Raw genomic sequence first — 27291 nt, 5'->3', positions numbered from 1 at the left:
CTTAGGTAATGCAGCTACTGTGACTCTGTATTTGGGGATTCTGGCAGGGATTGTGGTTACTTATTGGAAAGTAATTCTGGAAACTACTAAATTAGGTTATTTTCTCACATGAAAGTAGCTGACAAGGTCTTGCCTGTCTCTCAATGAGTTCACAACAGGTCTGGCCTGGAAGACAAAATATGATATGGAAATATGAGCTTCAAAGTTTATTAATTTGCTGTCTCTACTTTTACTTCACTGTGATTTCCTGTGTTTGGGGGCTCTGTCTGATCAGGGTTTGCTGCTGAGGCAGTTAAAACAGGTGTTGTGACTTTTTTACAAGGCAGCTGCCCTTCATGGGCACTCCAGGCAATATGTGGGTGCTCATTAGCGCGGTCACACCTGAGATAGATGTGTGGGCCATATAGAATGGTCTTCTGTCTCTCACAACTGTTTCATTTCCTACAAGGAAAAAAGAAGTTTACTTTTGAGTTCAGCGTGGACCGCATCTTTGCAGTGTGTTCGTCATGTGATTTAGGAGGTCATTCCTGAGCCCAGGTGTCAAAAAGGGGCTTGGTACAGGACATAAACCTGAGGCCCTTAATGATAGACTGAGGGATTCTACGAGGTCTCCAGGCCTGACTTGAAATAGCAAACTAAAGCAAGTCGCCACCTTCAGTCCCATCTCTTGCAACTCATAATCTTCTCTGGGGTTTGTTAAACTATCAGCAATGCATAGCCAGCATGCTATGCTATGCTAAGCCACTTCAGTCGTGTCCGACTCTGTGCGACCCCAATAGCCAGAGCTAACTCACAGTGGCAGGCGTGACCCTTCTGTCTCCTCTGTTGTTGTTTAGTCGCTCAGTTGTGTCCAACTCTGTGACCCCTTGGACTATAGCCCACCAGGTTCCTCTGTCCGTGAAATTGACCAGGCAAGAATACTGGAGGGGGTTGCCATTTTCTGCTCCAGGGAATCTGGTATCGAATCCTTGTCTCCTGCTTAGCAGATGGATTCTTCACCACTGAGCCACCTGGGAAGCCCTTCTATCTCCTAGCCTCAAGGAAATAAAAAGAAGTGCCTTGTAATATGAGGATGTATAGTTTCAAGCCAGCAGTGGTTGAGGATCTAAGAATTATATCTACTGTGAGAGGAATTTGCCCTTTAAAACTCCAAAAAATGGACCCATCCAATCCTTGACCACATACGGCAGAAATGTTGCTTAACTAGCCTCTCAGATGGTCAGGAAGGATTGCTGATTTGCATCTTATTCTGCGTTAACAGGGTGACCCCAGAATCTGCTGCCAGGGCTCTCTGTGGAGTGTCATTCTTGGGGATCTTGTAAGCTGGGGTGCAGCCTCAGTGTTGTGTTCAATCCTCTTGTCCAAGCTCTGATGCTGCACACCTGGTTTAGCTTGTGTTAGGGCTAAACACAAACTAGACACCACCATCCCACGTGGCGCTGGTGGTAAAGAACCCGCCTGCCTATGCAGGAGACACAAGAGACTCAGGTTCAATCCCTGGTTGAGGAAGATCCCCCAGACGAGGGCATGGCAACCGACTCCAGTATTCTTGCCTGGAGAATCCCATGGACAGAGGAGCCACAGGGTTAGGAAGAGTCAGACACAACTGAAGTGACTGAGGATACACATGGCAGAAAGTATCAAAGTGCCTTGCATCTAGAATGCTAATGGGGTTTATTTCCTTAAATTTTCTGTAAAATGAAGGGGAAGAAAACAGGTTCCATCTGTAAGATATTTATCTTTTGGCAGGGTCTCCACTCTGAGCCTCTGGTTGTTTGCAAACAGCTCCTTCGTACCTATTCATAGATCCGTGCCCGGGCAATTGTATTACAGAGAAGAAACTATTTTGCAAATCCAGTTCTTGGACAATAAAAAGATGTTTTAAAAGCCTCCTGCTGCACATTTTGAATGATTGTTAATATTGAATCTCTCTTAAATCTTAAAGGCTGTAACACTCACATGTTGATTTTTTTTTTTTTTTTTTCTGCTTCCTTTTTTAAGAGAAAGGTGATGCCGAGCCAGAGAGTCCAGACAATGGCACATCGAACACATCGTAAGTCTCTTTCCTGTTTCTATCCCGAGTTCTTTAATACGCTTATAATACAAGATAGCACAAATATCTTGTTATAGTAATAATAATAATGGAAGGAAGTCTGTGGTTCTCTTTCTCATGATAATGTCTGCTTAAATGCTTTTGCATGCAGTTGCATTTGAGGTCTTTCTAATGCTTTAGCCCAGTAAGAGTAATCTTGAAAACACAAGGCTCCTCTTTATAATGTACAGATAGATGTAATGAGATTTGATGGTATTATGGGGCGGAGGAAGGGAGGAGAGCTTTTGGACCTTGCTCAGCAACGCCTATCACTGTCATAGATAATTGGAGAGCGTTTCTCACATGCTGGGAGATCGTCTGTCCTACACACCTGGGAAGTACCAGTGTCATTTTAAGGCCTGCCCTTTGCAACTCACCTCTGAATTATGTGAAATATACAGTTATAGACATCTCTGGACCATGAAGGGATTATTCATTTTTTGAGTTTACAAACGCAGTTGTAAAGAGATAACAAAGGGCTCTTTTTAAGCACATTCTTCATTCCACATTTCGTCTTTCTCCTCTCAATACTCAAGCAATCGAAAAACGTTCGGATGATTAATTTGATGCCCAGTTTATGTGCCAAAGTTTACATAACTTACGCGCTAACAAATTATTTTGGCTGAATAGGAATTAATAACAGGTTTTTTCCTTAAAAATCATTATTTTTATCATTTCTGAAGAGTTAAATGTGATTTCTTATTATAAGACAGTTTTGTGGATATATCTATATTTGGACCAGTGCTCTTCTTACTAAGCATTTAAAGTGCTTTCTAGCCATCAGAAATGACAGCTTGTGATATAACATTATTGAGTGTATTTGTCCAAGATGTGTTTCTCAGTCTAGGAAGAGTCTTTGGCTTGCATAGGATGACTATTTATTTCATAAAGATTGTGATTATTTGCTGGTCTTTCTTAAGATATTATCCTAAAAGTTATAAGTGGTTCTATTATCATGATTTCTAATGATATAATGATTGTGACTGGTTTCAAATTGTTAAAGTATTACTAATTTTTAAATTTTTTACTATATAAAATAGGAAAAGGGTTTTAATGCCATCTGGAGGCATTCTAGAGAACTGAAAAGGGTAGAGTCACTTTTAAAGATTTAGTTCTTTTGAGCAACGTTTGAGACTAGAGAAGAATTTACGCAACTAAAATATTAACTATTTGAGAGTAAGTTTTATTTTTATAATTAATTTTATAAAAGTGTTAATTATTATAGAAGTAACCATTTTTCAACAAAATCATTTTAAAAGCATACAAAATATGTTGGAAAGCAGCTAGCATCCTACATTTAATTTTTTCAAATTTAAAATCACATACAATGGGAATTCCCTGGCTGTCCAGCGGGTAGGACACCATACTTTCACTGCCCAGAGCCCAGGTTCAGCTCCTGGTTGGGCAACTAAGATCCCACAAACCTCACAGAACAACCGAAAAAGAAAAATCACATTCAATAGACTCAAATTTTGTTAATACAGTTTGATGTGCCACTAAAGCTCTCCTTCCCTTATACGTTTCTGAAAAGCCTTAGTTTCTATAACTCAATACCTTAACAAAATCAATATGTTGTCTGAGAAGTTACTTTAAAACCCTCCAGAGATTTGTGAATAGTGAAAGCTTGAAGCATGACCCCACATTCCTGAACAAAGCAGTTCCTTATTCATCTGCTCACATCCTGCCTCTTGAACTAGAAATAGCAGAAATCAAGTCTGAGGTTGGACCTGTATTAAAAGTGGAGACTTCTGAGCTTGATCCTCTCAAAGAGCCCTCTAGCAGTGTTCCTGTTATGATTAGGCAAGAGGAATAGCTTATTACGAATAAAGAGCAGGAACTCAGGCTGCCTTAGACTTGGGTAGAGATTTACAGTCTCTGTGTGATACCCTATCTGAGCTTTATCTATGTAGACAGATAAGTAAGGCAGGGATAGTATCCTTATTTTTCATATAAGGACTCTAAGGATCAGAAAAGTCATTCAATTTGAGTGATAAAACTAGGACACAAATCTTAGGATATTTTGCTTTTTTTGGCCATTTACCATGATGAGGGAGTGAGTGGATCTTAGGAGACAAAACAAAGTCATAAGTCAAACCAAGTAGAAAAACGGGGATCTATTTATTTGTTAGATGGTAAGCATATTAGTTTGCTAGGGCTTCCATAACAATATAGCACAGACTGGGTCCCGTGAACAAGAGAAATTTATTATCTGAGTTCTGGAAGCTAGAAACCCAATATTATCATTAGGATTTGTTTCTACTATGAAGGAAGGATCTTTTTCTAGGTCTTGTTCATTGTTCTGTAGATAAACATCTCCCTGTGTTTCTTCACATCATCTTCCTCCTATGCCTGTCTCTGTGTCCATATTTCCCCTTTTTATAAAAAATACTAGTTATGTTGGGTTTTGACCCACCCTAATGATTTCATTTTAATGTCATTACCCTGGTGAAGACCCTGTCTCCACATAAAATCACATTCTGGAGTACTGGAAGTTAGGACTTCAACATGTGGATTTTGAGAGGATACTCAGCATTAAGGGTCAGGATAATCATAATGATTCAGAAGCCAGTTCAGCAGAATCAGAGTGTATGGATGCCAGAACATGGAACAAGCTGAGAGGACCTGATGTGTATCTGCTAAGTCACTTTAGTCATGTCCGACCCTGTGTGACACCCACCAGGCTCCTCTGTTCATGGAATTTTCTAGGCAAGAATACTAGAGTGAGTTGCCATGCCCTCCTCCAAGGGATCTTCCCTACCCAGGGATTGAACCCAGGTCTCCTGCATTGCAGGGAGATTCTTTACCATCTGAGCCACCAGGGAAGCCCGAGATAACCTGATAAAACAGACCAAAATTATGAACTCCACGGGAACTGAAGGGGTGAAGCAGAGCAAAGAAAACTGTCAATAACATACACACAGGCACTGGGGAAGATACATCTTCCACATTTGTGGTTTGGTGGGAAAATGTCAACTTCCAAGATGCCTCTACATCCCTTTGTCTCTAGAGTTCCATGAACTGTGAGTTATTTAAAGGCATTTTATGGATTTAAACTTTAGTATAAAATTGAGTCTCCATACAGCTCATTTTCCAAGGAAACATCTTTCCTCACTGGCCTCTCTTAAAAGTGAGGTGGTTTAGTTGCAAAGTCATGTCTGACTCTTATAACCCCATGGACTGTACCCTGCCAGACTCCTGTCCATGGGATTCTCCAGGCAAGAATACTGGAGTGAGTTGCCATTTCCTTCTCCAGGGGATCTTCCTGACCCAGGAATCAAACCCAGGTCTCCTGCCTTGCAGGCAGATTTTTTACCAACTGAGCTGGAGATTAGCATTATTTGTGATGGCCAAGACATGGAAGCAACCTAAGTGTTCATTGATGGATGAATGGATAAAGAAAATGTGGTATATGTACACAATGGAACATTATTCAGCTTTAAACAGAGGGATATCCTGCTACTTGTGACAACACAGATAGACCTTGAGGGCATGATGCTAAGTGAAATAAATCCAACAGAAAAACAAATACCATATAACCTCACTTGTATGTAGAATCTTTAAAAAAGAGAGAGAGAGAGAGTGCTCATTGATACCAAGAACAGATTAGTAGCCTCCAGAGGCTGGGGGTGAGGAGGTGACCATCTTCACTTCATTTTGAATGAAGGTGGTCAAAACGTACAAACTTCTAGTTATAAAAAAAGCCCTGGGAATGTAACGTAAATCATGGTGACTATAGTTGATAATCCTGTATTAAATATATGCAAGTTGCTAAGAGTAAATCTTAAAAGCTCTCATCACACACACAAAAAAGTGTAACTATGTGTGGTAATAGATGTCAACTAGATTTACTGTCGTGATCATTTTGCAGTATATACTTGTATGGAGTCATTACTGAAACATTAGTAATTAACATTACTTCAGTAAACATTACCTACTGAAACAAGTAAAAGCAGGAGGTTAATCATAATGCATGATACGTCACTGTACAGGGATTCCCTTATAGGATAGAGTAGTCTGGATAACACCTGAGGATCCCTTCAGGATATATTATTGAATGGTTTTCTGAGTATTCATAAAGATGAGAGTTTTTTATATCTTTTTACAGTTTATTCTTAGCGCACACACAAATTAAAATTTTTGTGATAGAATGCCAGTCTTCTCAGTGATAGAGAAGCTTATGTTGGATTAACTCTCCTCCTGATAACTATTGGAAAACTCCAGATGAAATATTCTTAAAAAAACAGAACTTAAAATTTGAAGACACTAGAGTCTGATCGCGAAAAGGCAGAAAATGTTGGCAGTTTGACCCTTGAAAGAAAGAAATTGGAATGCATGAGATCTACATTTATACAGCTTCTCCTCTGAGGGCACTCCACATTCCATAAAGAACAACTGCAATTCAAGGCCATACTCATATTATCTTGAAGTGGCTGAAGATGGAGTTCAAGGCTGCCAGGGTGGCTGGGATTTAAGGGAGGAAATTCCAGAGAGAAGTCAGCCATACAGAAGAGAGTTCCACTTCTGTGTTTAAATTCCCTGTCATGCTTGAATGACTTCTAAACTGCATATGTATGGGGAAAGGCCAATGAGCCCAGTGGAAAACGATAACTGAATCACTGAAAAGCTGAGCAGAGATGTCAACATCTGTCTACTGCCTACGACTGCCTATAGAGTATGGCATTTGAATCTCACCCAAGTTGTAGGGAATGTAATGTAAATCATTACAAACACTTGGCAAACGCTTGGGTTTTTGCCTGAAACCTCAGAAAGGCCTTGCCTTTAAGAATAAAGGATTCACCCTAAAACTTAAGGGCATAACCAAAGTAGAGCCCTTAACAAAATGCAATCCTAAGTATTCACAAGTTCAGCTAGTGATTTGTCTGAAAGAACAAAAATATTAATACTCTAAAGGTATAAAACAGAATCTAAAGCCTCTATAACATACCATTCAAAATATTTATTGCCTAACCAAAAATTAAAGAATATGTGTAGGAATAGGAAATTGTTATCCATAATCAAGAAAAAAAAGTAACCTAAATGTTGGTATTTTCAGACAATAACTTTAAAACAGATATTAAAATATGTTCAAGAACATAAACAAAAACATGGTCATAGTAAGTGAAAGAAGAGGACTCTCAGCAGGGAAATGGAAATGATTAAGACAAACCAAATGAAAATTCTGGAACTGAAAAGTAACATGTTTGAAATGAAAATGTAATTGGATAATCTTAAGTGAAAAATGGAAATGATGAAATAATTGGTAAATAAACTTCAGATCAGTAAACATTATCTAATATGAAGAACAATGAGAATGAAGATTAAAAACAATGAGCAGAACCTCAGTGAATTATAGGACAATATCAAGCAGTATAATATACATGTAATTGGGGTCCCAGAGGAGAGGACAGAGAAGTAGATCAGAAAAAATATTTGAAGAACTAATAGCTGAAACTTTCCTAAACTGGCTGAAAACCTTAACTTACATGAAGCTCAACAAATCCTGCTGCTGCTGCTAAGTCGCTTCAGTCGTGTCCGACTCTGTGCAACCCCATAGATGGCAGCCCACCAGGCTCCTCTGTCCCTGGGATTCTCCAGGCAAGAACACTGGAGTGGGTTGCCGTTTCCTTCTCCGATGCACGTATGCATGCTAAGTCACTTCGGTCATGTCTGACTCTGTGAGACCCTATGGACACGAACCCACCAGGTTTCTCTGTCCACAGGATTCTCTAGGCAAGAATACTGGACTGGGTTGCCATTTCCTTCTCCCAACAAATCCTAAACAGGATAAAGAAAAGTAAAACCACATCTTGAAAGATTATAGTAAAATTGCTGAAACCTGAATTAAAGAGATCTTGAAAATCTTAAACATTGCTAGAGAAAAATGACGTATTATGTTTAAGGTATCAGTGATGCAGTTAACCAAAGGATTCCTACCACAGAGTACAGAGGCTGGAATACAAGCAAAGACATTGTTAAAGTACTGAAAGACCAAAAAAAAAGAAGATAAATAAATGTCAAGTTAGAATTATAAATCTAGCTAGAATATCCTTCAAAATAAAGTGAAATAAAGTTATTTTTGATGTTATATAATCTGAGAGAATTTGTCTCCAGTAGGCCTGCAGTACAATAAATGATAAAGGAAATTTGTCAGACTGAAGGGTAGTAATATCAGGTGGAAGTTCAAACCTACATGAAGGAAGAATTTACAGGACATGAAAAATATATGTGTAAATATAAAAGATTATTTAATGCTAAAAATAAGATACTGTTTTATGGAATTTATGATGTATGCTAATATAAAATATATGATAAAATAGTTCAAAGGATAAGAGAGGGTAAGTGGAATTGCATGACTACAAGATTCTTACGTTTTATGTGAAGTGATATATAATAATATTAAATGCAAGTAGACTGGCAGTAAGTTAAGGATGCATAGTGAAATACCTAGAAAAACCACTAAAAAATATCCAAAAGAGCATAAATGTCATTGGAGGCATTAAAATAAAATACCAAAATAGGTTAGATTTAAAAGACTGCCTAATGTCTTTAAGATATACAGTTTAAATACAAAAACCAGTAGGTTGAAGCCAAAAGAGGAAAAGGTAGACTGTGTAAATAATAAGTATAAGAAACCTAGTGTGATGCTATTAAACACCAAATAGAGTTCTAGATGAAAAGTATTAGCAGAGGTAAAAAGAATATTTTCTCATTCTAAAAAGGTTAGTTAATGAAGAAACCATAACAGTCATAATATGTATGTAACAAAAACTGAGAGAACAACAATAGAAATTTTTTAAATCCCTTTCTTCAGTAATCAATAAAAAAAAATTAAGCAAAATATTAGAAAGCACATAGAAGATTTGAACATTAACAACCACTTTGTCCTAACTGAAATTTATAAAACACTACCCAAAAAGTGTACGATATAATTTAATCAAGTACACATGATTCGCTCACCAAGATAGACCTTATTGTGCACAGTAAAAGACATATCAATAAATTCCATAGGATTAAAATCTTAAAGAATATGTTCTATGACCACAGCATGATTCCATTATAAGTCAATAGCAATGGAATTCCAGAAAACTTCTAATATTTAAAAGTTAAATAGCATTCCTAAATAGAATAATCACAAAGGAAATTAGAAAATAATTTTAACTGAATGAAAATGCATGTACAATTTACGAGCTTTTACTGGATTCACTGAAATAATATGCACAACAAAAAACATATGTATAACTTTACATGGCTTGATTAGAAGAGAACAAAGGTGAACATCTGTAATTTATGTTTCTACTTTAAGGAGCTAGAAAAGGAAGAATAAACTAAACTGAAATAATTAGGAATAAATACATAATAACAATAGGAGTAGACATTGTAAAACAATAGAGAAATTAAGAAAGCCAAAATTTGTTTCTTTTAAAAATTTAGTAAAATTAGCAAAACACTGAAAGAACTAATCAAGGAAGAAAGGAAAAATATAAATTACCAACATTAGCAAAGAAAAAGTGGTCATAACTGCATATCCTACAGAAATTTAAATAGTAATAACTGGATATTATGAACTAATTTCTGCTAATTAATTTGACAGCTTAGATGAAATAGTCAATTTCCTCAGAAAATGTAATTTATCATAACTTCCATGAGAAAAAAATAGAATATCTGAATGACCCTATTACTATTAAAGAATTTGAATTTGTATTCAAAACTATTCCACAAAGAAAATTCCTCCAGAGTCAGGTGGTCTCACTGGCAGATTCCATGAAAACTTAAGTAAGAAATGTTTCTACCAATGAATCACCACAAATGAACTACTAGTCTTACACAAACTCCTTCAGAAAATAGGAGAGGAAGAAAAACTACTGAATGTATTGTTATAGAGTCAGTATAACCTTGATACCAAAATATGACATAGGATTATAAGAAAGAAAGTTATCACTCAATATTTCTTATAGACATTAAAAACTTAAACTTCTTAACAAACCATTAGTATATATGATCCAATGATACATAAGAAGGATATGATTCTTTATAACCAAGTAGGGTTTATCACAGGAATGAACAGTTGACTTAACATTAGAAAACATAATTAATATAATCTACCATATTAACAAAATAATGGAGAAAACCATATGGTCCTCTAAATAAATGAAGAAAAAGCATTTGACATGATTCAGCACCCATCTCGGAGAAGGCAATGGCAACCCACTCCAGTACTCTTGCCTGGAAAATCCCATGGGCGGAGGAGCCTGGTGGGCTGCAGTCCATGGGGTCACTAAGGGTCGGACACAACTGAGTGACTTCACTTTCACTTTCATGCATTGGAGAAGGAAGTGGCAACCCACTCCAGTGTTCTTGCCTGGAGAATCCCAGGGACGGGGGAGCCTGGTGGGCTGCCCTCTATGGGGCTGCGCAGAATCGGACACGACTGAAGCCACTGAGCAGCAGCAGCAGCAGCAGCAGCACCCATCTATGACTTTAAAACTCTCAGCAAACTAGGACAAGAAGAGAACTTACTTTATCTGACAAAGGGAATCTGCTCCCACATCTCCTGCTAACATCATATTTAATGGTGAAATACCAAACACTTTCCTCCTGAGATCAAGAACATAACATTAATGTCTGCATTATCTCCTCTATTTAGCATTGCACTGGAAGTTCTCAGTTCAGTTCAGTCGCTCAGTCATGTCCGACTCTTTGCAACCCCATGAACCGCAGCACACCAGGCCTCCCTGTCCATCACCAACTCCCGGAATTCACCCAGACTCATGTCCATCTAGTCGGTGATGCCATCCAGCCATCTCATCCTCTGTTGTCCCCTTCTCTGAAGTTCTAGTGAATGCAATAAGGCAAGAAAAGGAAATAATAGACATAAAGATTGAAAAATCTTTTGGAAAACTCTTTATGAATGATTGCTTATAGAGAAAATCCTAAGAAATTTAATAAACAACTACTAGGGCTTTGCGGGTGGCGCTAGTGGTAAGGAACCTGCCTGCCGGTGCAGGAGACATAAAAGACACAGGTTCAATCCCTGGGTCAGAAAGATCTCCTGGAGGAGCGCATGGCAACCCACTCCAGTGTTCTTGCCCGGAGAATCCCATGGACAGAGGAGCCTGTGGGCTACTGTCTACAGAGTCCAAAGAGTTGGACATGACAGAAGCAACTTAGCACACATGCTGCTGCTGCTAAGTCCCTTCAGTCATGTCCGACTCTGTGCGACCCCATAGACGGCAGCCCACCAGGCTCCCCCATCCCTGGGATTCTCCAGGCAAGAACACTGGAGTGGGTTGCCATTTCCTTCTCCAATGCATGAAAGTGTAAAGTGAAAGAGAAGTCGCTCAGTCGTGTCCGACTCTTCGAGACCCCATGGACTGCAGCCTACCAGGCTCTTCTGTCCATGGGATTTTCTAGGCAAAAGTACTGGAGTGGGGTGCCATTGCCTTCTCCAAGCACACATGCTACTAGAACCAATAAATGAATTTAGAAGGGTCAGTTTACAAAACTCAATTGCGTTTCTAATAGCAATAAACAGTTAACAGTTGCAAAATGAAATAAAAGCCACCCTGTTTACAATGATATAAAATGCTGAATAAATTTAGCAAAAGACAAATAAGACTTATACACGGAAAGTCATTAAACCTTGAGGAGAGAATTTTAGACTTAGATAGATGGAGAGAAGTTCATAAATTGGAAGGCTAATTGAATGTTAATATGTCAGTTCTCATACAAGTATGAAAGTGTTAATCAAAGGGCAGTAGGACACTTATAGAAAATGACAAGTTGCGAATTTTTATAGATAAGCAAGGGGCCTGGGTAACCAAAACTGTTGAAGAAGAGCAAGTTTGGAGGCCCTACAGTACCTGATTTCAAGGCTTACTGTAAAACTAAAGTAATTAAGATAGTGTGGCATTGACATAAGACAGATAAAGTAGAGTCTGGAAATAGACCCACAAATATATGGTCACCTGATTTTTGATAAAGACATCAAGCTGTTGAGTGGGGAAAGCCAAGTCTTCAACAAATGGCACTTGAGCAGCTGCTGGGGAAACATACGAATCTCACACCAGACACAATGGAGATGGATCACAGACATCAACAAAGAAGCCAAAACTGCAAAGCTTCTAAAAGAAAGCATAGGACAATTTCTTTATACCCTGCAATGATTTCTTACAGAAACCACAGAACCAGAGAAAAGAAAGCCCTGATGAATTGGACTTCACCAAAATTCTAAATCTATGGTCACCGAAGTGACAAGACAAGACACAAACTGGGAGAATATATTTATAGTACATATACCTGACAGATACTTTGTATCCAGAATATATAAGGAACTCTGACAATTCAATAAGAAAGTGATGAAAACACAGATTTTTTTAAATGGGCAAAGCCTTGAACAAAACAAAAGAAGATATACAAGTGGCCAATAAGGAATTGAAAACATTCATTTTACTAATAATATTCATCTTCAGGGAAATGCAAATTAAAACCACAATGAAATACTACTATATACCCACTAGAATGATTAAAACTGAAAAGACAAACACCACCAAACAGTGATGGGTTATGAAGCAACTGAAACTCTGGTGTATTGCTGTTGTGAGTGTAAAAATGACATAACCATTTTTAAAAACTGTTTCTTATACACACATTTATTACATTCCCCAGAAATTAGGCACATACTTCCATTTGTAATTATTAACATGGGGAAAATGAAAAACATATGTCATTTAAAAGATTAATACAAGAATTTTAATAGTGACTTTATTCTTGATAGTCAGAAACTGGAAACAACCCCAATATACATCAACTGGTAAATGGATAAACAATTCTGGCATGTTGGAATACTGGAATACTTTCCAATGTATTGGAAACATAATGGAATACTTCTAATAAAAAATTAACAAATTCCTCAACATCATCTTTAGATTCAGTGTAGTCTGAGTCAAAATTCCAGGAAGTTATTTTGTGGATATCAACAAATTGATTCTAAAGTCTATAATGGAAAAGCCAAAGACTTCGAATAGTCAATACAGTAAGAAAGAAGAACAAAGTTGGAGGCCCAAACTACCCAGCTTCAAGACTCACTCTAAAGCTACAGCACTCAGCAAAGGAATAGAGAAGTAGACGATGGAACACAACAGAGAGCCCAGAAACAGACCCACCTAAATATAGTCAGCTGGTCTCAGAAAAACAATTAAAGACAATACAATGGACATAGATGGTCTTTCAACAAATGGTGGCGGAACATTGTATATGCACATATTAAAAAATGAATCCAGACACAGCCTTACACTCCTCACTAAAATTAACCCAAAATGGATCAGAGACCTAAATGTCAAACACAGTACCATAAAACTCCTGGAAGACCGCACAGAAGAAAACCTACATGGGGACTTCCCTGGCGGTCCAGTGGTTAAGACTCCATCATGCTCCCAGTGCAGGGGGCATGGGTTTGATCCCTGGTCAGGGAACTAAGATCCCGCATGCTGCCTGGCACAGCCAAAAGAAAAGAAAAAAACAAAAAACCTCCATGACCTTGACTATGGTGATGACCTTTTAGAGCAAGTGACTAAGGCGGTACAGGCAGCAGAAGAGCAGACCGAAATCCTTTTAGATTTTACATCTTTACTAGGAATAAGGAGCAAATGGAGATTTCCAAGACACAGTGAAGACTGCAATTTGGCAGGGTCGCTGTGCTTGCTTAATCCAGATTTGCCCACCACTGGCCAATCAATGCTCAAGTCTGAGGTCGAAAGCATAGGCTTGTGGAAAACTCCTAAGGCAGGACCCATCTGCATTTGAACAAAATAGTGATAACTTTAAAGAATAAATGAGGATTCAAAATGACCTTCATAAATTAAGGAAACTGGATTAAACACAAACAGTTAAATTCCTAGGAAAAAGAAATAACAAAATGTAGTGGAAGGAAGTGGTCTGTCCAGCGTGCACATTGTACAATAAAAAACTGGGAAGCTATTATGAGCTCAAACTGAACTAGAGCATCCCGCAAAACCTTCCTTCTCCAAAGTTAATACAGTAGTTGGAATATATGGTAAGGGTCCATTACCTAGTAGGCACTCAGTAAATTCTTATTATTACTATTTAACAGTAATAATATGTGACATAGAGAGAAAGTGAAAAGAGAGGAAGAGAGAAAGCAACCCTATCACTGCAGTTGATACAGATCAGAGCTTAATGAGAATTTTCATCTCTCCTTTTAAAAAGATAACAGTTAGAAAGGGTTAAGTTTACAAAGACTCTTGAGAGTCCCTTGGACAGCAAGATGAAACCAGTCAATCCTAAAGGAAATCAACCCTGAATATTCATTGGAAGGACTGCTGCTGAATGTGTACTACTTTGGCCACCTGATGCAAAGAGCTGACTCACTGGAAAAGACCCTGATGCTGGGGAAGATTGAAGGCAAAAGAAGAAGCAGGGTGACCAAGGATGAGATGATTAGATGTATCACCAACTCAATGGACATGAATTTGAGTTAAATTCTGGGAGATAGCGAAGGACGGGAAAGCAGTCCATGGGGTTGCAAAAAGTTTGATATGACTTAGTGACTGAACACGGAGAAGGCAATGGCAACCCACTCCAGTCCTCTTGCCTGGAAAATCCCATGGACGGAGGGGCCTGGTAGGCTGCAGTCCATGGGGTCGCTAAGAGTCCGACACGACTGAGCGACTTCACTTTCACTTTTCACTTTCATGCATTGGAGAAGGAAATGGCAACCCACTCCAGTGTTCTTGCCTGGAGAATCCCAGGGACGGGGGAGCCTGTTGGGCTGCCGACTATGGGGTCCCACAGAGTCGGACATGACTGAAGCAACTTAGCAGCAGCAGCAGCAGCAGTGACTGAACAGCAGCAAGAAGTTTACAAAGCTCTCCTAGTGAAGCTGGGACTGTGAAGAAAAAGGCTGAGTGGTCAGTTTTCTCCAGAGATGTCAGCTGGAAGTGCTCTTCTCCTGGCCTCCAGACTATAGGACCAGAGGCCAGCAGTTCATGGCTTCACCTCTCCCCAGAGGTAAACTCCAAGCCAGGAGTTGGCTGGAGAATTCACCTCCACCGCTGCTAATCTAAAACATCTTGGAAGACTTAGGTATCACTGACTGGTGGAACAAAGTGGGTCTAAATGATGTCCAAAGCTCCTTTCCAGGTGTCTGATGTGCACCTGTGAGTCATTTATAAAGGTGAAAGGTGACCCATGTTATATCAATGAGTTTGTATCAACTCCACCAATTCAGGCTACTGCATAACAAACCACCATAGACTCAGTGGCATATAAACAGCAGAAAGTATTGCTCATAGTTTTGGAGGCTTGGAAATCTAGGATCAAGTTGCCGGCCAGCTCAGTGCCAAAACCAAAACTTCCTGGTTTGCAGGTGGCTATCTTCTTGCTGTGTCTTCACACTGCAAAGAATGGAGAGACAGGAAGCAAACTCTCTCGTGTCTCTTCTTGTAAGGGCATTAACCCCATTCATGCTGCTGCTACCTTCGTGACCTCATACCTCCCAAAGGCCTACCTCCTAATACCATTACATTAAGGGTTAGGATTTCAACATACAAGTTTGGGAGAGGGGACACAGCCCATAGTTACTTATTAAACATATCTTATGCCCATTGTAGAATTACCTTAGAAAATGTTAAATATGGAGGGAAAATATACAAAGGAACAGTTATGTGCTAAACATATCAAGAAATCTCTCACTTATGCATGTGCTTTTAATAATAAGATTATAGAAACTAATCATATAATAGGTTTTGGAATTTGAGAGATCAAAGTCAATTTGAGAACTGTTACCAAAAGAGGTTATTTTCTTTTTAGAGAAATCTGAAACTTTCCTGATGTTTATTTTGGCCATAGCAATCCGTGTCTAAAATGATGAACTGTGACTGTTCTTTTAGCCCGTGAGGTACCTTCCCGAGAGACTGCCTTTCCGTATCTGTTTAAGTCATTTGCCAGGATCCTGTCTGCTAGGAAAATGAGAAATCTAGCATAGGCCCTTTGTCTACAGAAAAGTGGCCAGATCCCGTTTCTCCTTGGAAGGCTCTTTAGGGCTCCTTGGCCTCCCTCCTTACATAGATGCAATTACACTGAAGGCCTTCGAGAGGTGTGGCGTGTCCAGTGGATATGGAGGGAAGACCTTGACCCAGCCTTCAGGAACCAGCTGGTCCAAGCAGGAATGGGCAGCATTGCTGAAAGGGAGGAGGGGTCAGGAAGTTGTTTTACCTGAGAAGGAAATTAGGTGTCACTTTGTGCTGGTTGTTAGTCCTTCAGTCTTGTCCAACTCTTGTCACCCCGGAGGATGTCGGGAAGATCCCTTGGAGAAGGGAATGGCAGCCCACCCCAGTATTCTTGCTTGGAGAGTTCCCTGGACAGAGGAGCCTGGCAGGCTCCATGGGGTCGCAAAGACTCAGCCACGACTGAGTGACTTTCACTTTCGCTTTGTGTTAGCTGTCCTCTCAGGTTAAAATACTAAATGAATCCAGAATGTAGATTGAACTTATGCCATCCCAGAACAAGGTGCAAACCCTAACTTCCATATGTAAGGACAGAAAGGCCTTACACCAGACGGAAAGGCCCATCGTCCCAGAGATCATAAAAGAAAATTCTTCCACCAAAGTAGCAAGTCCGATCCCATCTCCTGTTTGGTTTCCCTGGACTCATGCTTTCTGTTTTCTCTATACCTGGATTCCATCCAAGCGTATCTCTCAAGGTGTCAGCTAGGTCAGGGTTTCTCAAGCTTTTTTTTTTTTTTTTTTTTTTGTAATTTAATTGTGATAAAATACACATAACATAAAATTTACCACTTTAAGCATCTTGAAGTGTACAGTTCAGAAGCATTAAGTACATTCACATTTCTGTGGCTACCATCACCACCAAGTATTCCCAGAGGTCTTCGTCTTCCAGAACTGAAACTCTGTTCTCATTAATACCAAATTAATAAATTGCCGTAGCCAATATCTCTGTGTTTCCTCTTCCCTCTAGCCCATGCCAACCACTACTCCAGTTTCTGTCTCTATAATTTTGACTACTCTAGGGACCTCACAGAAGTGGAATCAGACAGTATTTGTCCTTTCACGTCTGACTTATTTCACTTTGCATAGTGTCTTCAAGGTTCATCCATGTTACACCATGTGTCAGAATTTCCTTCCTCTTGAAAAAGGCATTTTCCTTCTCTTTAAAACTGAATAATATTCCATCATGTGTATAGACATTTTATTTATTCATCAATAGTCACTTAAAGTACATCTACCCTTTTGGCTGTTGTGAATTACACTGCTATGAACATGAGTATACAAAAATCCCTTCCTGCTTCCATTCTTTGGAGTACGTACACATCTCAAATTTTCGAACACAAACTACTCAGTCAGCCATGCAGCACAGCCTATGAGTGTGTATGTTTCAAACAAAAGTGTCACAAAACATTACCCGCCATGACACTGACATTTTCTATTCTTAGTATTTTTTTTTTTAGTGTTAGTCAAACCACACAGATTGATTTGTGTCAACCCAGGTTCACAAAACACAGTAAAGGTTACTGACCAACAAACGAGATATTATTAATAACTTGTGCCAAGGGAGTGAGGGAAGAAAAGGAAATGACGAGCAGGGCCCCTGCCGTGTTTGCAGCCCGGGCTTGGTCACTGGCGAGGATGACCTCTTCCAGCCTCCTTACAGGAAGAGAGGAAGCTCCTCCTTCCCATTTTACAGGTGAGGAAACCAGGGCTTGTCTAAAGATCTGCCTCCAAGGAGTCTGTCTGCTGTGGGGCCTCTCTCCAGCCCACCCTGCCCGACAGGCTAGTTTATAGGGAGCCCTGCAGGACTCTCCTTGGAGAACCCAAGGCATTATATTAGAGCCAAAGAAAGCTTTGACTCAAGGGAGTGACAACTCAGAAAATTTCAGGACCCATTCACAGCCTCGCGGAACATGTATTTGGGGTGAATGCTGAACAGGAAGGGTTATTTTTCACCAACCTCTAACTCAACCAGAGAAGCAACTACTTCTTTTACTCGATGATTAAGGTGGACAGTCTGTGGAAGTGAGTTTGGCAGCTTTGCAATGAGCTCTTTCAGTCCAAAGAGACATTCATTAGTAAACTGGAGCTCCTCTGTATTCAGTGTGGTTGTAGCAGATGGCAATATTTTTCTGAGTCACTCTGGCCAAGGGAGACTGCGGTAAATCAATAAATATTACCATATGTATTGATGGCAGTACGTAATCAATAAATATTGCCTGACATTAACAGACTGATTATGCTTCATCCAAATGTTTTCTTTCATAAAGCTGCTTCACATTCTTGTGTTGAAGCCCGGCCCAGCATTTAGAACATAATACTTATTCAGTAAAAGATTATTAGTGTGAGTAAATGAATAAATGCAGGGTAACAGAGAGGCTGGTTTGAATACATCCGCTGTGTATTTCGTATATCTTCTTTCAGAAATACTATTAGCTTGATTTGCTCTTTCTTTTCTGTGGATTTTAATTAAATGTAAACCTGCAAACTGCAGAGCTTGTACATTTACAAACTGAGTTTTCCCCATCCCTCCCACCCCCAGATCACAGATTCTCTTTGCACTCCCATGCCTCTCTCTAATGCTGGTCCCTTTCAGGCAGCCTGGTACCAAAATGATACTCTCCGTGCATTCAATGTCTACTTTGTGCCAAGCCCTCTGCCGGACACGCTGTCTTATTTCAGTCTCATAACAGTCCAGTGATGTTACTACATCTCATACTGCAGATGGGAAAGGCAAGGTCTCAGCAAGTCAGACCTCCCAAGCTGGCAATGACCAGCTTGGGACCAAGAGCTGAGGTCCCTGTTGGAGGCACTGCTTTAGGTCAGCTGCAGACAGCTCATGAAGTAGGATAGGAAGGAAGGAATCCTGTTTCTGAGCAAAAGGCTGGCATCTCCCTAAAAGCCCTGACCATCTGCTCTCCCACCATAAGGTTTAGAGAGTTGTAGCCCACAGAGCTTGGGAGGAGGCTTGCGGGAGGAGTCAGGAGGAAGCCTGGTCATGAGTCAAGGTAGTGTTTCTGCACAGTGATGGAGGTCTTGGAAATAGCAGGGGCTGGAGTCTGGAATTCATCTGATAGTCCAAGAAGCTGGCAGACATCAAAGGACAGTTCCCCAGCCCTGGCCCACCTGCTCACCTCAAAGGGCCTTCTGCTGTTGGCAGAGTGTGTCTTGGTAAAGCAGTGTTCACATGATCCCCCTGAAGCATGTAAAGTATTTAAGCCTCTGCCCTCGAGTTTCTGCCACAGAGAATTCCATCTCCACTTTGAGCTTCTTAAATGGCTGAACAGTCTTCCCGGGTGGCGCTAGTGGTAAAGAATCCACCTGTCAGCGTGGGAGAGGAAAGAGACACAGGTTCAATCCCTGGGTTGGGAAGATCTCCTGGAGAAGGAAATGGCAACCTACTCCAGTATTCTTGCCTGGAAAATCCCATGGACAGAGGAGCCTGGCGGGCTACAGTCCATGGGGTCGTGAAGAGTCAGGCACAACTGAGCGTGCACACACAGACACACACACACATAGAAAGGGACAGGGACTGTAGGAATAATGGACAGGTGACAAAAGGTTCACACATATGCACTCACCCTTCTGTGTGAAGAAGGTCATTCCTGCTTTAAAAATGATGGCTCTGTGGGATGGAAAGCATTTCTTTCAAATAGTACCGTGGGGGTATATATATCATGACAAAGAGGTTACAAATACTGAATTCTAACTGTAGACCAGACGTGTGCTAATGCTTTCTAAAACTCGGAGGGTTGTACAATATATAACAGTGATGCAGGCACAGCTGGCATAAACTGAACACAGGATCACCCTGTAGATGAGTCAGTTCTTTGAATCTTCATAGCAACTCGAGAACATCGACAGCATTAGAATCTCCCTTTTTGTAGATGCAGAACCCAGGCTCGGAGAGCTCACATAGGTAGCGTGTCCCAGCAAGGAAGTTCCCCTACAAGTGCTGGACTTGAAAGCACCCTTTCTTTGACACCACCTCAGACCGCAGAAACATGGGCTGCACTGTAGACCTAGGCACTGCCGGGCTCAGCAGCTGCTCCAAACACAAACAAAGGAAGCTCTGCGTCACCAGATGGCGGGAAACCCGGCGAATGGGGACTGCTTCATTTGAGAGTCTGTTTAACACTAAATTGAGAGGATTGAGTTAGATTAATTGGATTATAGGGATGGGGGAGAGTATTATTCATTTGCTTTTGGAGTTTTGGCAAGTAAGAAAAATTAATAAGCAGGGTGAGACAAGAAAAACAACCAGTAGTTGGGTAGAACTGGTGACCCTACAGCCTTACTTCTTGAAACAGGGTGATGCTACTTTCAGAAGCAGATTACTCTAAAAACAGAGGACTTTTAATGAGTAAATACATAAAATATCTTTTTATTTAATTTTGAAAAAATAGATGTTATCCATCTGACCACAAAAACAAAAACATCTTTTTTTCTCATGAGTCACATGTGAAAATGGAGATGGTCTCTTAATTTTGTGAGTTGTGTTTTCCTGCTGACAGTTTTGGCTAGGTCGTATGACTCTCACCCCTTAAATTTATTGAGCATTTACTATGTGCTAGGCACTGTTCTAAGATTTTACTCATATTATTCTCACAGCTCTCTGGGATGGTTATCCCCATTTACAGATAAGGGAAATGATGCACTGAGAGGGTAAGTAATTTGCCCAGAGTCACACAGCTATTGTGTGACAGAGCTGGGATTTCAACTCATTTTGCCGCCTGAGCTCATGCTTTTAACTGCACTTCGCTACAGCCTTCATTTCTGCTGTTAGACTGCAGATTATTTCCAAATACTGAATATGACTGTGTCTGTAAACTAGAGAACAGCACTTCTAAATTGTGTTATACCCCTGGGAGTACTTAGATGTTGGGAAATACACTTGAATTAAGAATTAGCATAATTAAGGGGTTTATCTCATCTTTAAATGTCTGTAGCATATCATTATTTTTATCTTCCCCTCAGAATGTCCAAGAGGTGATCATTTCATTACATTTTGAAGTACGTTTGAATTCTTCTTCTTCTTTTTTTAATCATACCATTACAAATCAGCCTCAGAGTCAGAACAGCAGAATTCAGTGCCTTTGAAAGCATTAAATACGAGGTTCAAATTTGGAAGAAAAGTGAGCCATTAAAACGCAAGTGTTTGTATGGTATCTGTTGCTTGGACTAAGATCGCATGTTGCCTGAGGGACCAATTTCACAAGTTCTGGATTCAGGTGATACTGGGTCAGCCCTGGAACTCTGAGTGGACTTCTTCAGTATCAGGATGTGGTACCCTCTGTGGATCTTTTATTCAAATTGGATTGATCGAAAATAACCTGAAGCAGTGCCGTGGAGAATGCGGTACCTAGACCAAAGGCATTCAGAAGGACAGGAGGGGAAATGTCTCTTCTGCCAGGAGTTGTAAATGGAAGTCTTTGTTGTTTCATGTCCCTCTGTTTTACCTCTAAACTAGGATTGCCAGATGAAATACAAGACACCCAGTTCCATTTGAGTTTCAGATGAATAAGGGATAGTTTATGAGTGTAAGTATGTCTCACGCTGTATTTGAGACATGTGTACCATGTACTTAGCCACTCAGTCCTGTCCGACTCTTTGCGACCCCATGGACTGTAGCTCACCAGGCTCCTCTGTCCATGGGGATTCTCCAGGCAAGAGTACTGCAGTGGGTTGCCATTCCCTTCTCCAGGGGATCTTCCCAACCTAGAGACTGAACCCAGGTCTCCTGCATTGCAGCAGATTCTTTACCATCTGAGCCACCAGGGAAGCACAGGAATACTGGAGTCGATAGCCTATCCCTTCTCCAGGGTACCTTCCCAACCCAGGAATCGAACCAGGGTCTCCAGGATTGCAGGCGGATTTTCTACCAGCTGAGCTATCAGGAAAGCCCCATTTGAGATATATTTACACTTAAAAAAAAAACTGGGTGGGGGGGCATATTTTTTACCTGAAATTCAAATTTCACTGGGGATTATGTATTTTTATTTGCTAACTCTAGCAACCCTGCCAAGTCACACATTGACTGTAGGTCCAAGTGAACTCTAATTTAAATATATAATTTATCAAAGAATAGAAGAAAAAGAGGGGAAAGATGGGAGAGAAGAGAGACAGGAGAGAGGTAAAATAGTAGGAGAGAGAGAAAATAAGAATGAATTCAGGCAATCTGCCAAGCAAAATAACTAACATTTTGCAAGAAAGAAATTCTAAAACAGGTCATAAGATGGAAAAAGTCTGTTTCACAGACTCTTTGGGCTGAACATTGGCCAAAAGAAAAAAAAAAAAAAAAGCAGGCATCCTATTAACATGTGAATACCAAAGCTCATCCAGGAATGGAAACATTTGGAATTTGAAGGTTCTTAGTTTTCAGCTCAGTTAGAATACCCCAATTCTTTATTAATTGCAAGGAGGATTTTGCTTTTTCAGTGAGATGCTTCGGTAATTCTATATCAAAGAAAGCTAACTTCCGTTTATGTAACTAAGACGCGTTTGAAACTTCATCGGTCGTGTTTTGCTTGCTTGCTTACGCTGACATGCAAAAAAACTATCAGATGCCAGACACGGAGGAGAATTTACCTGCTTAAAAATCACACAGTTCTGCCGTGAAGCATGAAAATGGCTTTTTTTGTTGTTGTTGTTAAGTGAAAAATATTAACTGACAGCTCAAGTCCAGTTTTTTTTTTCTTTAATCTCTAACCAGACAAATTACTATAACCAAGAACTCTCTTGCCTTAATCCTGGACACGTCACAGACATGACAGTGTTCTGTAGGAGATGGCTTTTTAACTGTGGATGAGGGAAAATAACCTTTGGAATTTTTAGGATGTTATTACAAGCAAGTTTACTAGTTTTTGACTTACTAAGCCACAGCTGGAGCCAGCCTTCATCGGGGTAAGAGTATTTTCATGCTACTATTATCTTGTTCATATTTCAAGCGTAGGATTATTATGTTGGGGGGAATATGGCCTTTGAGGCATGTACTGTCTGTTGAGAATGCAAATGTGAATGTCCTATAAAAAGAGAGAGAAACTGACAGCTTCCGTCTGTGCCGTAAACTTAAAAGACTCCAACAGATGAGGCATCGGGGCTGTTGGAGCAGGGACTGGATCACACCACCATTTTGGATAAAAGAAAATGTTTCTCTGGGAGGTATTAAAAGGGCTGGGCTTGCAGCCTCTGTCAAAGCCAGACAAGTATGTGTCAGGCTGTCATTTCTGTAGTTGTTATGTATTGTTGCTGCTGCTTTAAAAAAAAAAAAATCAACAGAAAAGAGCAAGGATTTTTCAGACCAAATTAATTATGAGTCTACTTGATCAGATTTTCTTTCGAATTAGTGAAATGTGGCTTTTTCTACCACCTTGTCTCTGTTCTGCATCTTACTGTTTTCTTTCATAAGGTTCAGTGTGTGGTTAGTTCAGAGAAAGAGCAATGTTTTTCTATATGCTTTCCCTTAAAGAAGCTGCAAAAACAGTTCCAAAGCCAGTCTCTCTCCAACGAGCAGAGCTGACCTCCCCACCGGCCTGGCTGCCTCGGAAATGCATTGACAAGTCGCAAGGAATCACATCAGTCTGCCTGCATCAGCCAGGCTGGGAGCAGGCACTGTTTTGATAGGGAAAATGTCCAGAGGAAATTGTCAGGTGATGTCAGGAACAGAGAAGCAGTCTGCTTGATGACTTCAGTATCCTTCCTGACCAGGTTGCTTTTTCAGTCCCATCTCCTCACTGTGGTTCTTAACCAGGGTGCACACCAGATCTCCTGGGGAGCTTTTAGAAATGTCAGTAGCTGTGCCCTGAGGACTCAGCTGCTGCCCCTGTCATTCTGATACACATCTTTGGTTTAAAACATACTTGAGGTCTCAAACCCAGATCGCCATAAGAATCACTGAGGAGGCTTTCCAGTGCAGATTCCTAGGCCTCCTCCACCAGAAATTGTTATTCACTGGGGCTGGGTTTGGGCCTAGGAATCTGCATTTTTTAGGTTTCCCAATTAATGTTGCTGATTAGTCGGATTTGGAAACCCCTTAGGCCACAACGGAATGACACAAATTTCAATAGGAGAAGCATTGTAGGTTAAAAAGAAAAGTGATCATGTGTTCAGAGGCTTTGGGTCAGTGTCCTGTACTTGCTTTGTCTCCACCTGAAATATTCCCCCAGCTTTGCTCCTCCCTGCTTCCTCCTGACCCATTTCCCTTCCGATTCCCTGACCTCCTCTCCTCCCTCTGTCCTTCCGCAGGCCCGGTTCATCCTTTCCTTAGGTACTCTTCCTCCCAGCCTGCAACATTCTGGTATTTTCCCTGCTGCTGCTGCTGCTAAGTCGCTTCAGTCGTGTCCGACTCTGTGCGACCCCAGAGATGGCAGCCCACCAGGCTCCCCCATCCCTGGGATTCTCCAGGCAAGAACACTGGAGTGGGTTGCCATTTCCTTCTCCAATGCATGAAAGTGAAAAGTGAAAGTGAAGTCACTCAGTCGTGTCTGACTCTTCGAGACCCCATGGACTGCAGCCTACCAGGCTCCTCTGTCCATGGGACTTTCCAGGCAAGAGTACTGGAGTGGAATAGCCACACCCATCAAGCGTCACAGCTGCCGGGCTCTCACGCTTGTCCTTTCTGTCCTGTCCTTGGACCTCCCATGGGCCCTCCTTTCTGACTTCCTGTCCTCTGCTTCTGGTTTCTGGCATCTGGACTTGTGTGCCACCATGACCTCTTTGTCCTGGGCCAGACCAGTGGCCCTTTCCCAGCCCCTAACTTTCTTGACGTCTTTGTAGTCTATGACCTGTAGCTTATGCCTGCTTTGAACCATCTACTCTTTGCCGTCCAGCTGCACTCCCTTGATTTGTTTTGTTGTTTCTCTTACCAACATTCAATCTTTGATCTGTTTCTTTTTCTCAGCAGCCTCCTAACAGTGATGTCATCCATTCCCACATCTTTTACTCTCACCTCTGTCCAGGAGCTCCCAAATCAAGATCCCTAACTCTCATGTCCTCCTCGAGCTCCTAACCAGTCTTTCCAGCCAGTCACCGAGACCTCAAACTCTTATGTGTTCAGAACCTCACATTGCTCTCCATTCCACCCCATCCCCCAGATCTTTCTCTTTCGTTAGTGCTGCCACCCAGAGTCAAAACCATGGGCTCGATCTCCTTCCTATCTCCAGAGCCCAGTCACTTGCTGTATCCTTTCACGTTCTAATCCCACAGCTTCTCCTGCGTATAATAATTCTATTCCTTTACGTCTCTGTAGCCATACCTTTGTTCAGACCTTCCCTGCTTCGTTCCCAGCCCTCTATAGAAGCCTGGTCTTCCTGCTACCAGTTTCTTCATTCCAACTATATGATTATAAAGTACCTTTCTGATCATGCCAAAATGTGACTTAGCCAAGGATTAGCACACTGACCTGGGAACATAATACATTCCATGATCTAGAACTGTGTACTTTGTTCTACTAACTGGATGATTTAGGGGCTGGAAAAGCAATAAAGGGCAAGAAACATGATTAGTTGCTTGTTGGTTTTAAGGTGGCTGTCCATGGGGTCTCACAGAGTCGGACACAACTGAAGCGACTTAGCATAAAAACAAATCCTAAAAGTGGAGTGGCTGTTCATGGTGGGGTCCACAATTTCTGAGACCAGTACTTTATTTTACCCAATTATAGCCACAGGTATGATATGCTATGCTAAGTCACTTCAGTCGTGTCCAACTCTGTGCGACCCCACAGACAGCAGCCCACCAGGCTCCCCCGTCCCTGGGATTCTCCAGGCAAGAACACTGGAGTGGGTTGCCATTTCCTTCTCCAGTGCATGAAAGTGAAAAGTGAAAGTGAAGTCGCTCAGTCGTGTCCTACTCTTAACGACCCCATGGACTGCAGCCCACCAGGCTCCTCCATCCATGGGATTTTCCAAGCAAGAGTACTGGAGTGGGGTGCCATTGCCTTCTCCGCACAGGTATGATACTATATATTGATTCTGACCATCTGCCTAGAGCTTTTATCATAACATCTGAGATCTGAGCTATAGTGGATGGTTATATTCTTATGTTTCTTTAAACTGCAAGCCCAGTGCCTATACAAATGTTATTGGTACAGGAATGGCTTGAGACCTCAAGGTCACACCTCAAGGTCAGGAACCACAGGGCCTCATATTTTGGACCCAGACTTCTAAAGCTGTATGCTAGTCCCGAGGTAAACTGTAGGATAAAGGGATGTAAAATGGAGGTAAAATTTCTATACTTCAAAGTGGATGCCAGTAGACTGATAAGTTATCTATGTGTATGGCACTACCTAAAGCAACCCCTAAGGAAACTATACAAAGTACCATATTAAAAAACACTATGAATAAAGCAAAATGATCTGAGAAATGTACTAGTAAACCATATGAAGAGGAAAAAAAGAGGAATAGGAAGCAAAAGGAAAAAACAGTGAATAATGGACAATATAGCAGAATTATACCCTAACATTGTCAATAATCACACTAGATGTGAGTGGTCTAAATACAGAAACTAAATAATAGAGATTGGTAGAGTTGATTTTTTTAATGACCCAATTATTTACTGTCCACAAGAAACTCACATCAAACATAATGACATAGGTAGCTTGAAAGTAAAAATATCAGAAAATACATCATGTAAAAATTAATTTAAAAAATCAAGAGTGGCTATATTAATATTAAAAAGTAGATTTTATAGCAAATAAAATTACTAGGGACAAATAGGGAAATTACATAAAGATAAAAGAGTCAACCCACTAAGAAGATATACCAATTGGAAATATGTATGGAGAAATAACAGCACTTCAAAATACATGAAGCAAAAATTGATAGATTTGAAAAGATAGATAGACAAATCCATAATTATAGTTAAGGATTTAACCCTACTTTAAGCAATTAATAGACTACTAGACAGGATATAGATGAACTGAACCAAACCATCAAACAATAGGATCTAATTGATATTGATAGAACACTTTACCCAGCAACAGTAGGATACACAGTCTCCCATGGAACATTCATGAAGATAAGCCTTATTCTGGTACATAAAAAAAATCTTTAACAAATTAAAAAGAATTGAAATCATAGTGTGTTCTCTCACCATAACAGAGTCAAACTAAAAGTCAGTAATGGAAAGACAACAGGAAAATTTCCAAACACTTGGAAATTAAACAGTACACTTCTTAATAAC

The 27291-nt window shown here is 40.5% G+C and overlaps 1 protein-coding gene across 6 annotated transcripts in view; it reads left to right on the top strand.

Moving 5' to 3' along the window:
- AFF3 (ALF transcription elongation factor 3) overlaps positions 1-27291 on the top strand; it is a 631738-nt gene that overhangs the window by 436692 nt on the left and 167755 nt on the right. For 4 of the 6 annotated variants that reach the window (XM_059891654.1, XM_059891653.1, XM_059891651.1 and 1 more), the window contains 2 exons: positions 2002-2053; positions 20725-20778. In XM_059891654.1, coding sequence (XP_059747637.1) covers positions 2002-2053; positions 20725-20778 — 106 coding nt within the window. The remainder of the gene's footprint in view (positions 1-2001; positions 2054-20724; positions 20779-27291) is intronic. The other 2 variants (XM_059891652.1, XM_002691147.7) reach the window with 1 other exon arrangement.

Source organism: Bos taurus, chromosome 11 (genome assembly GCF_002263795.3).
Source record: "Bos taurus isolate L1 Dominette 01449 registration number 42190680 breed Hereford chromosome 11, ARS-UCD2.0, whole genome shotgun sequence".
In the NCBI taxonomy this organism is placed as follows: domain Eukaryota; kingdom Metazoa; phylum Chordata; class Mammalia; order Artiodactyla; family Bovidae; genus Bos; species Bos taurus.
The sequence above is the reverse complement of the archived record's forward strand: the minus strand, read 5'-3'. Positions and strand labels throughout refer to the sequence as shown.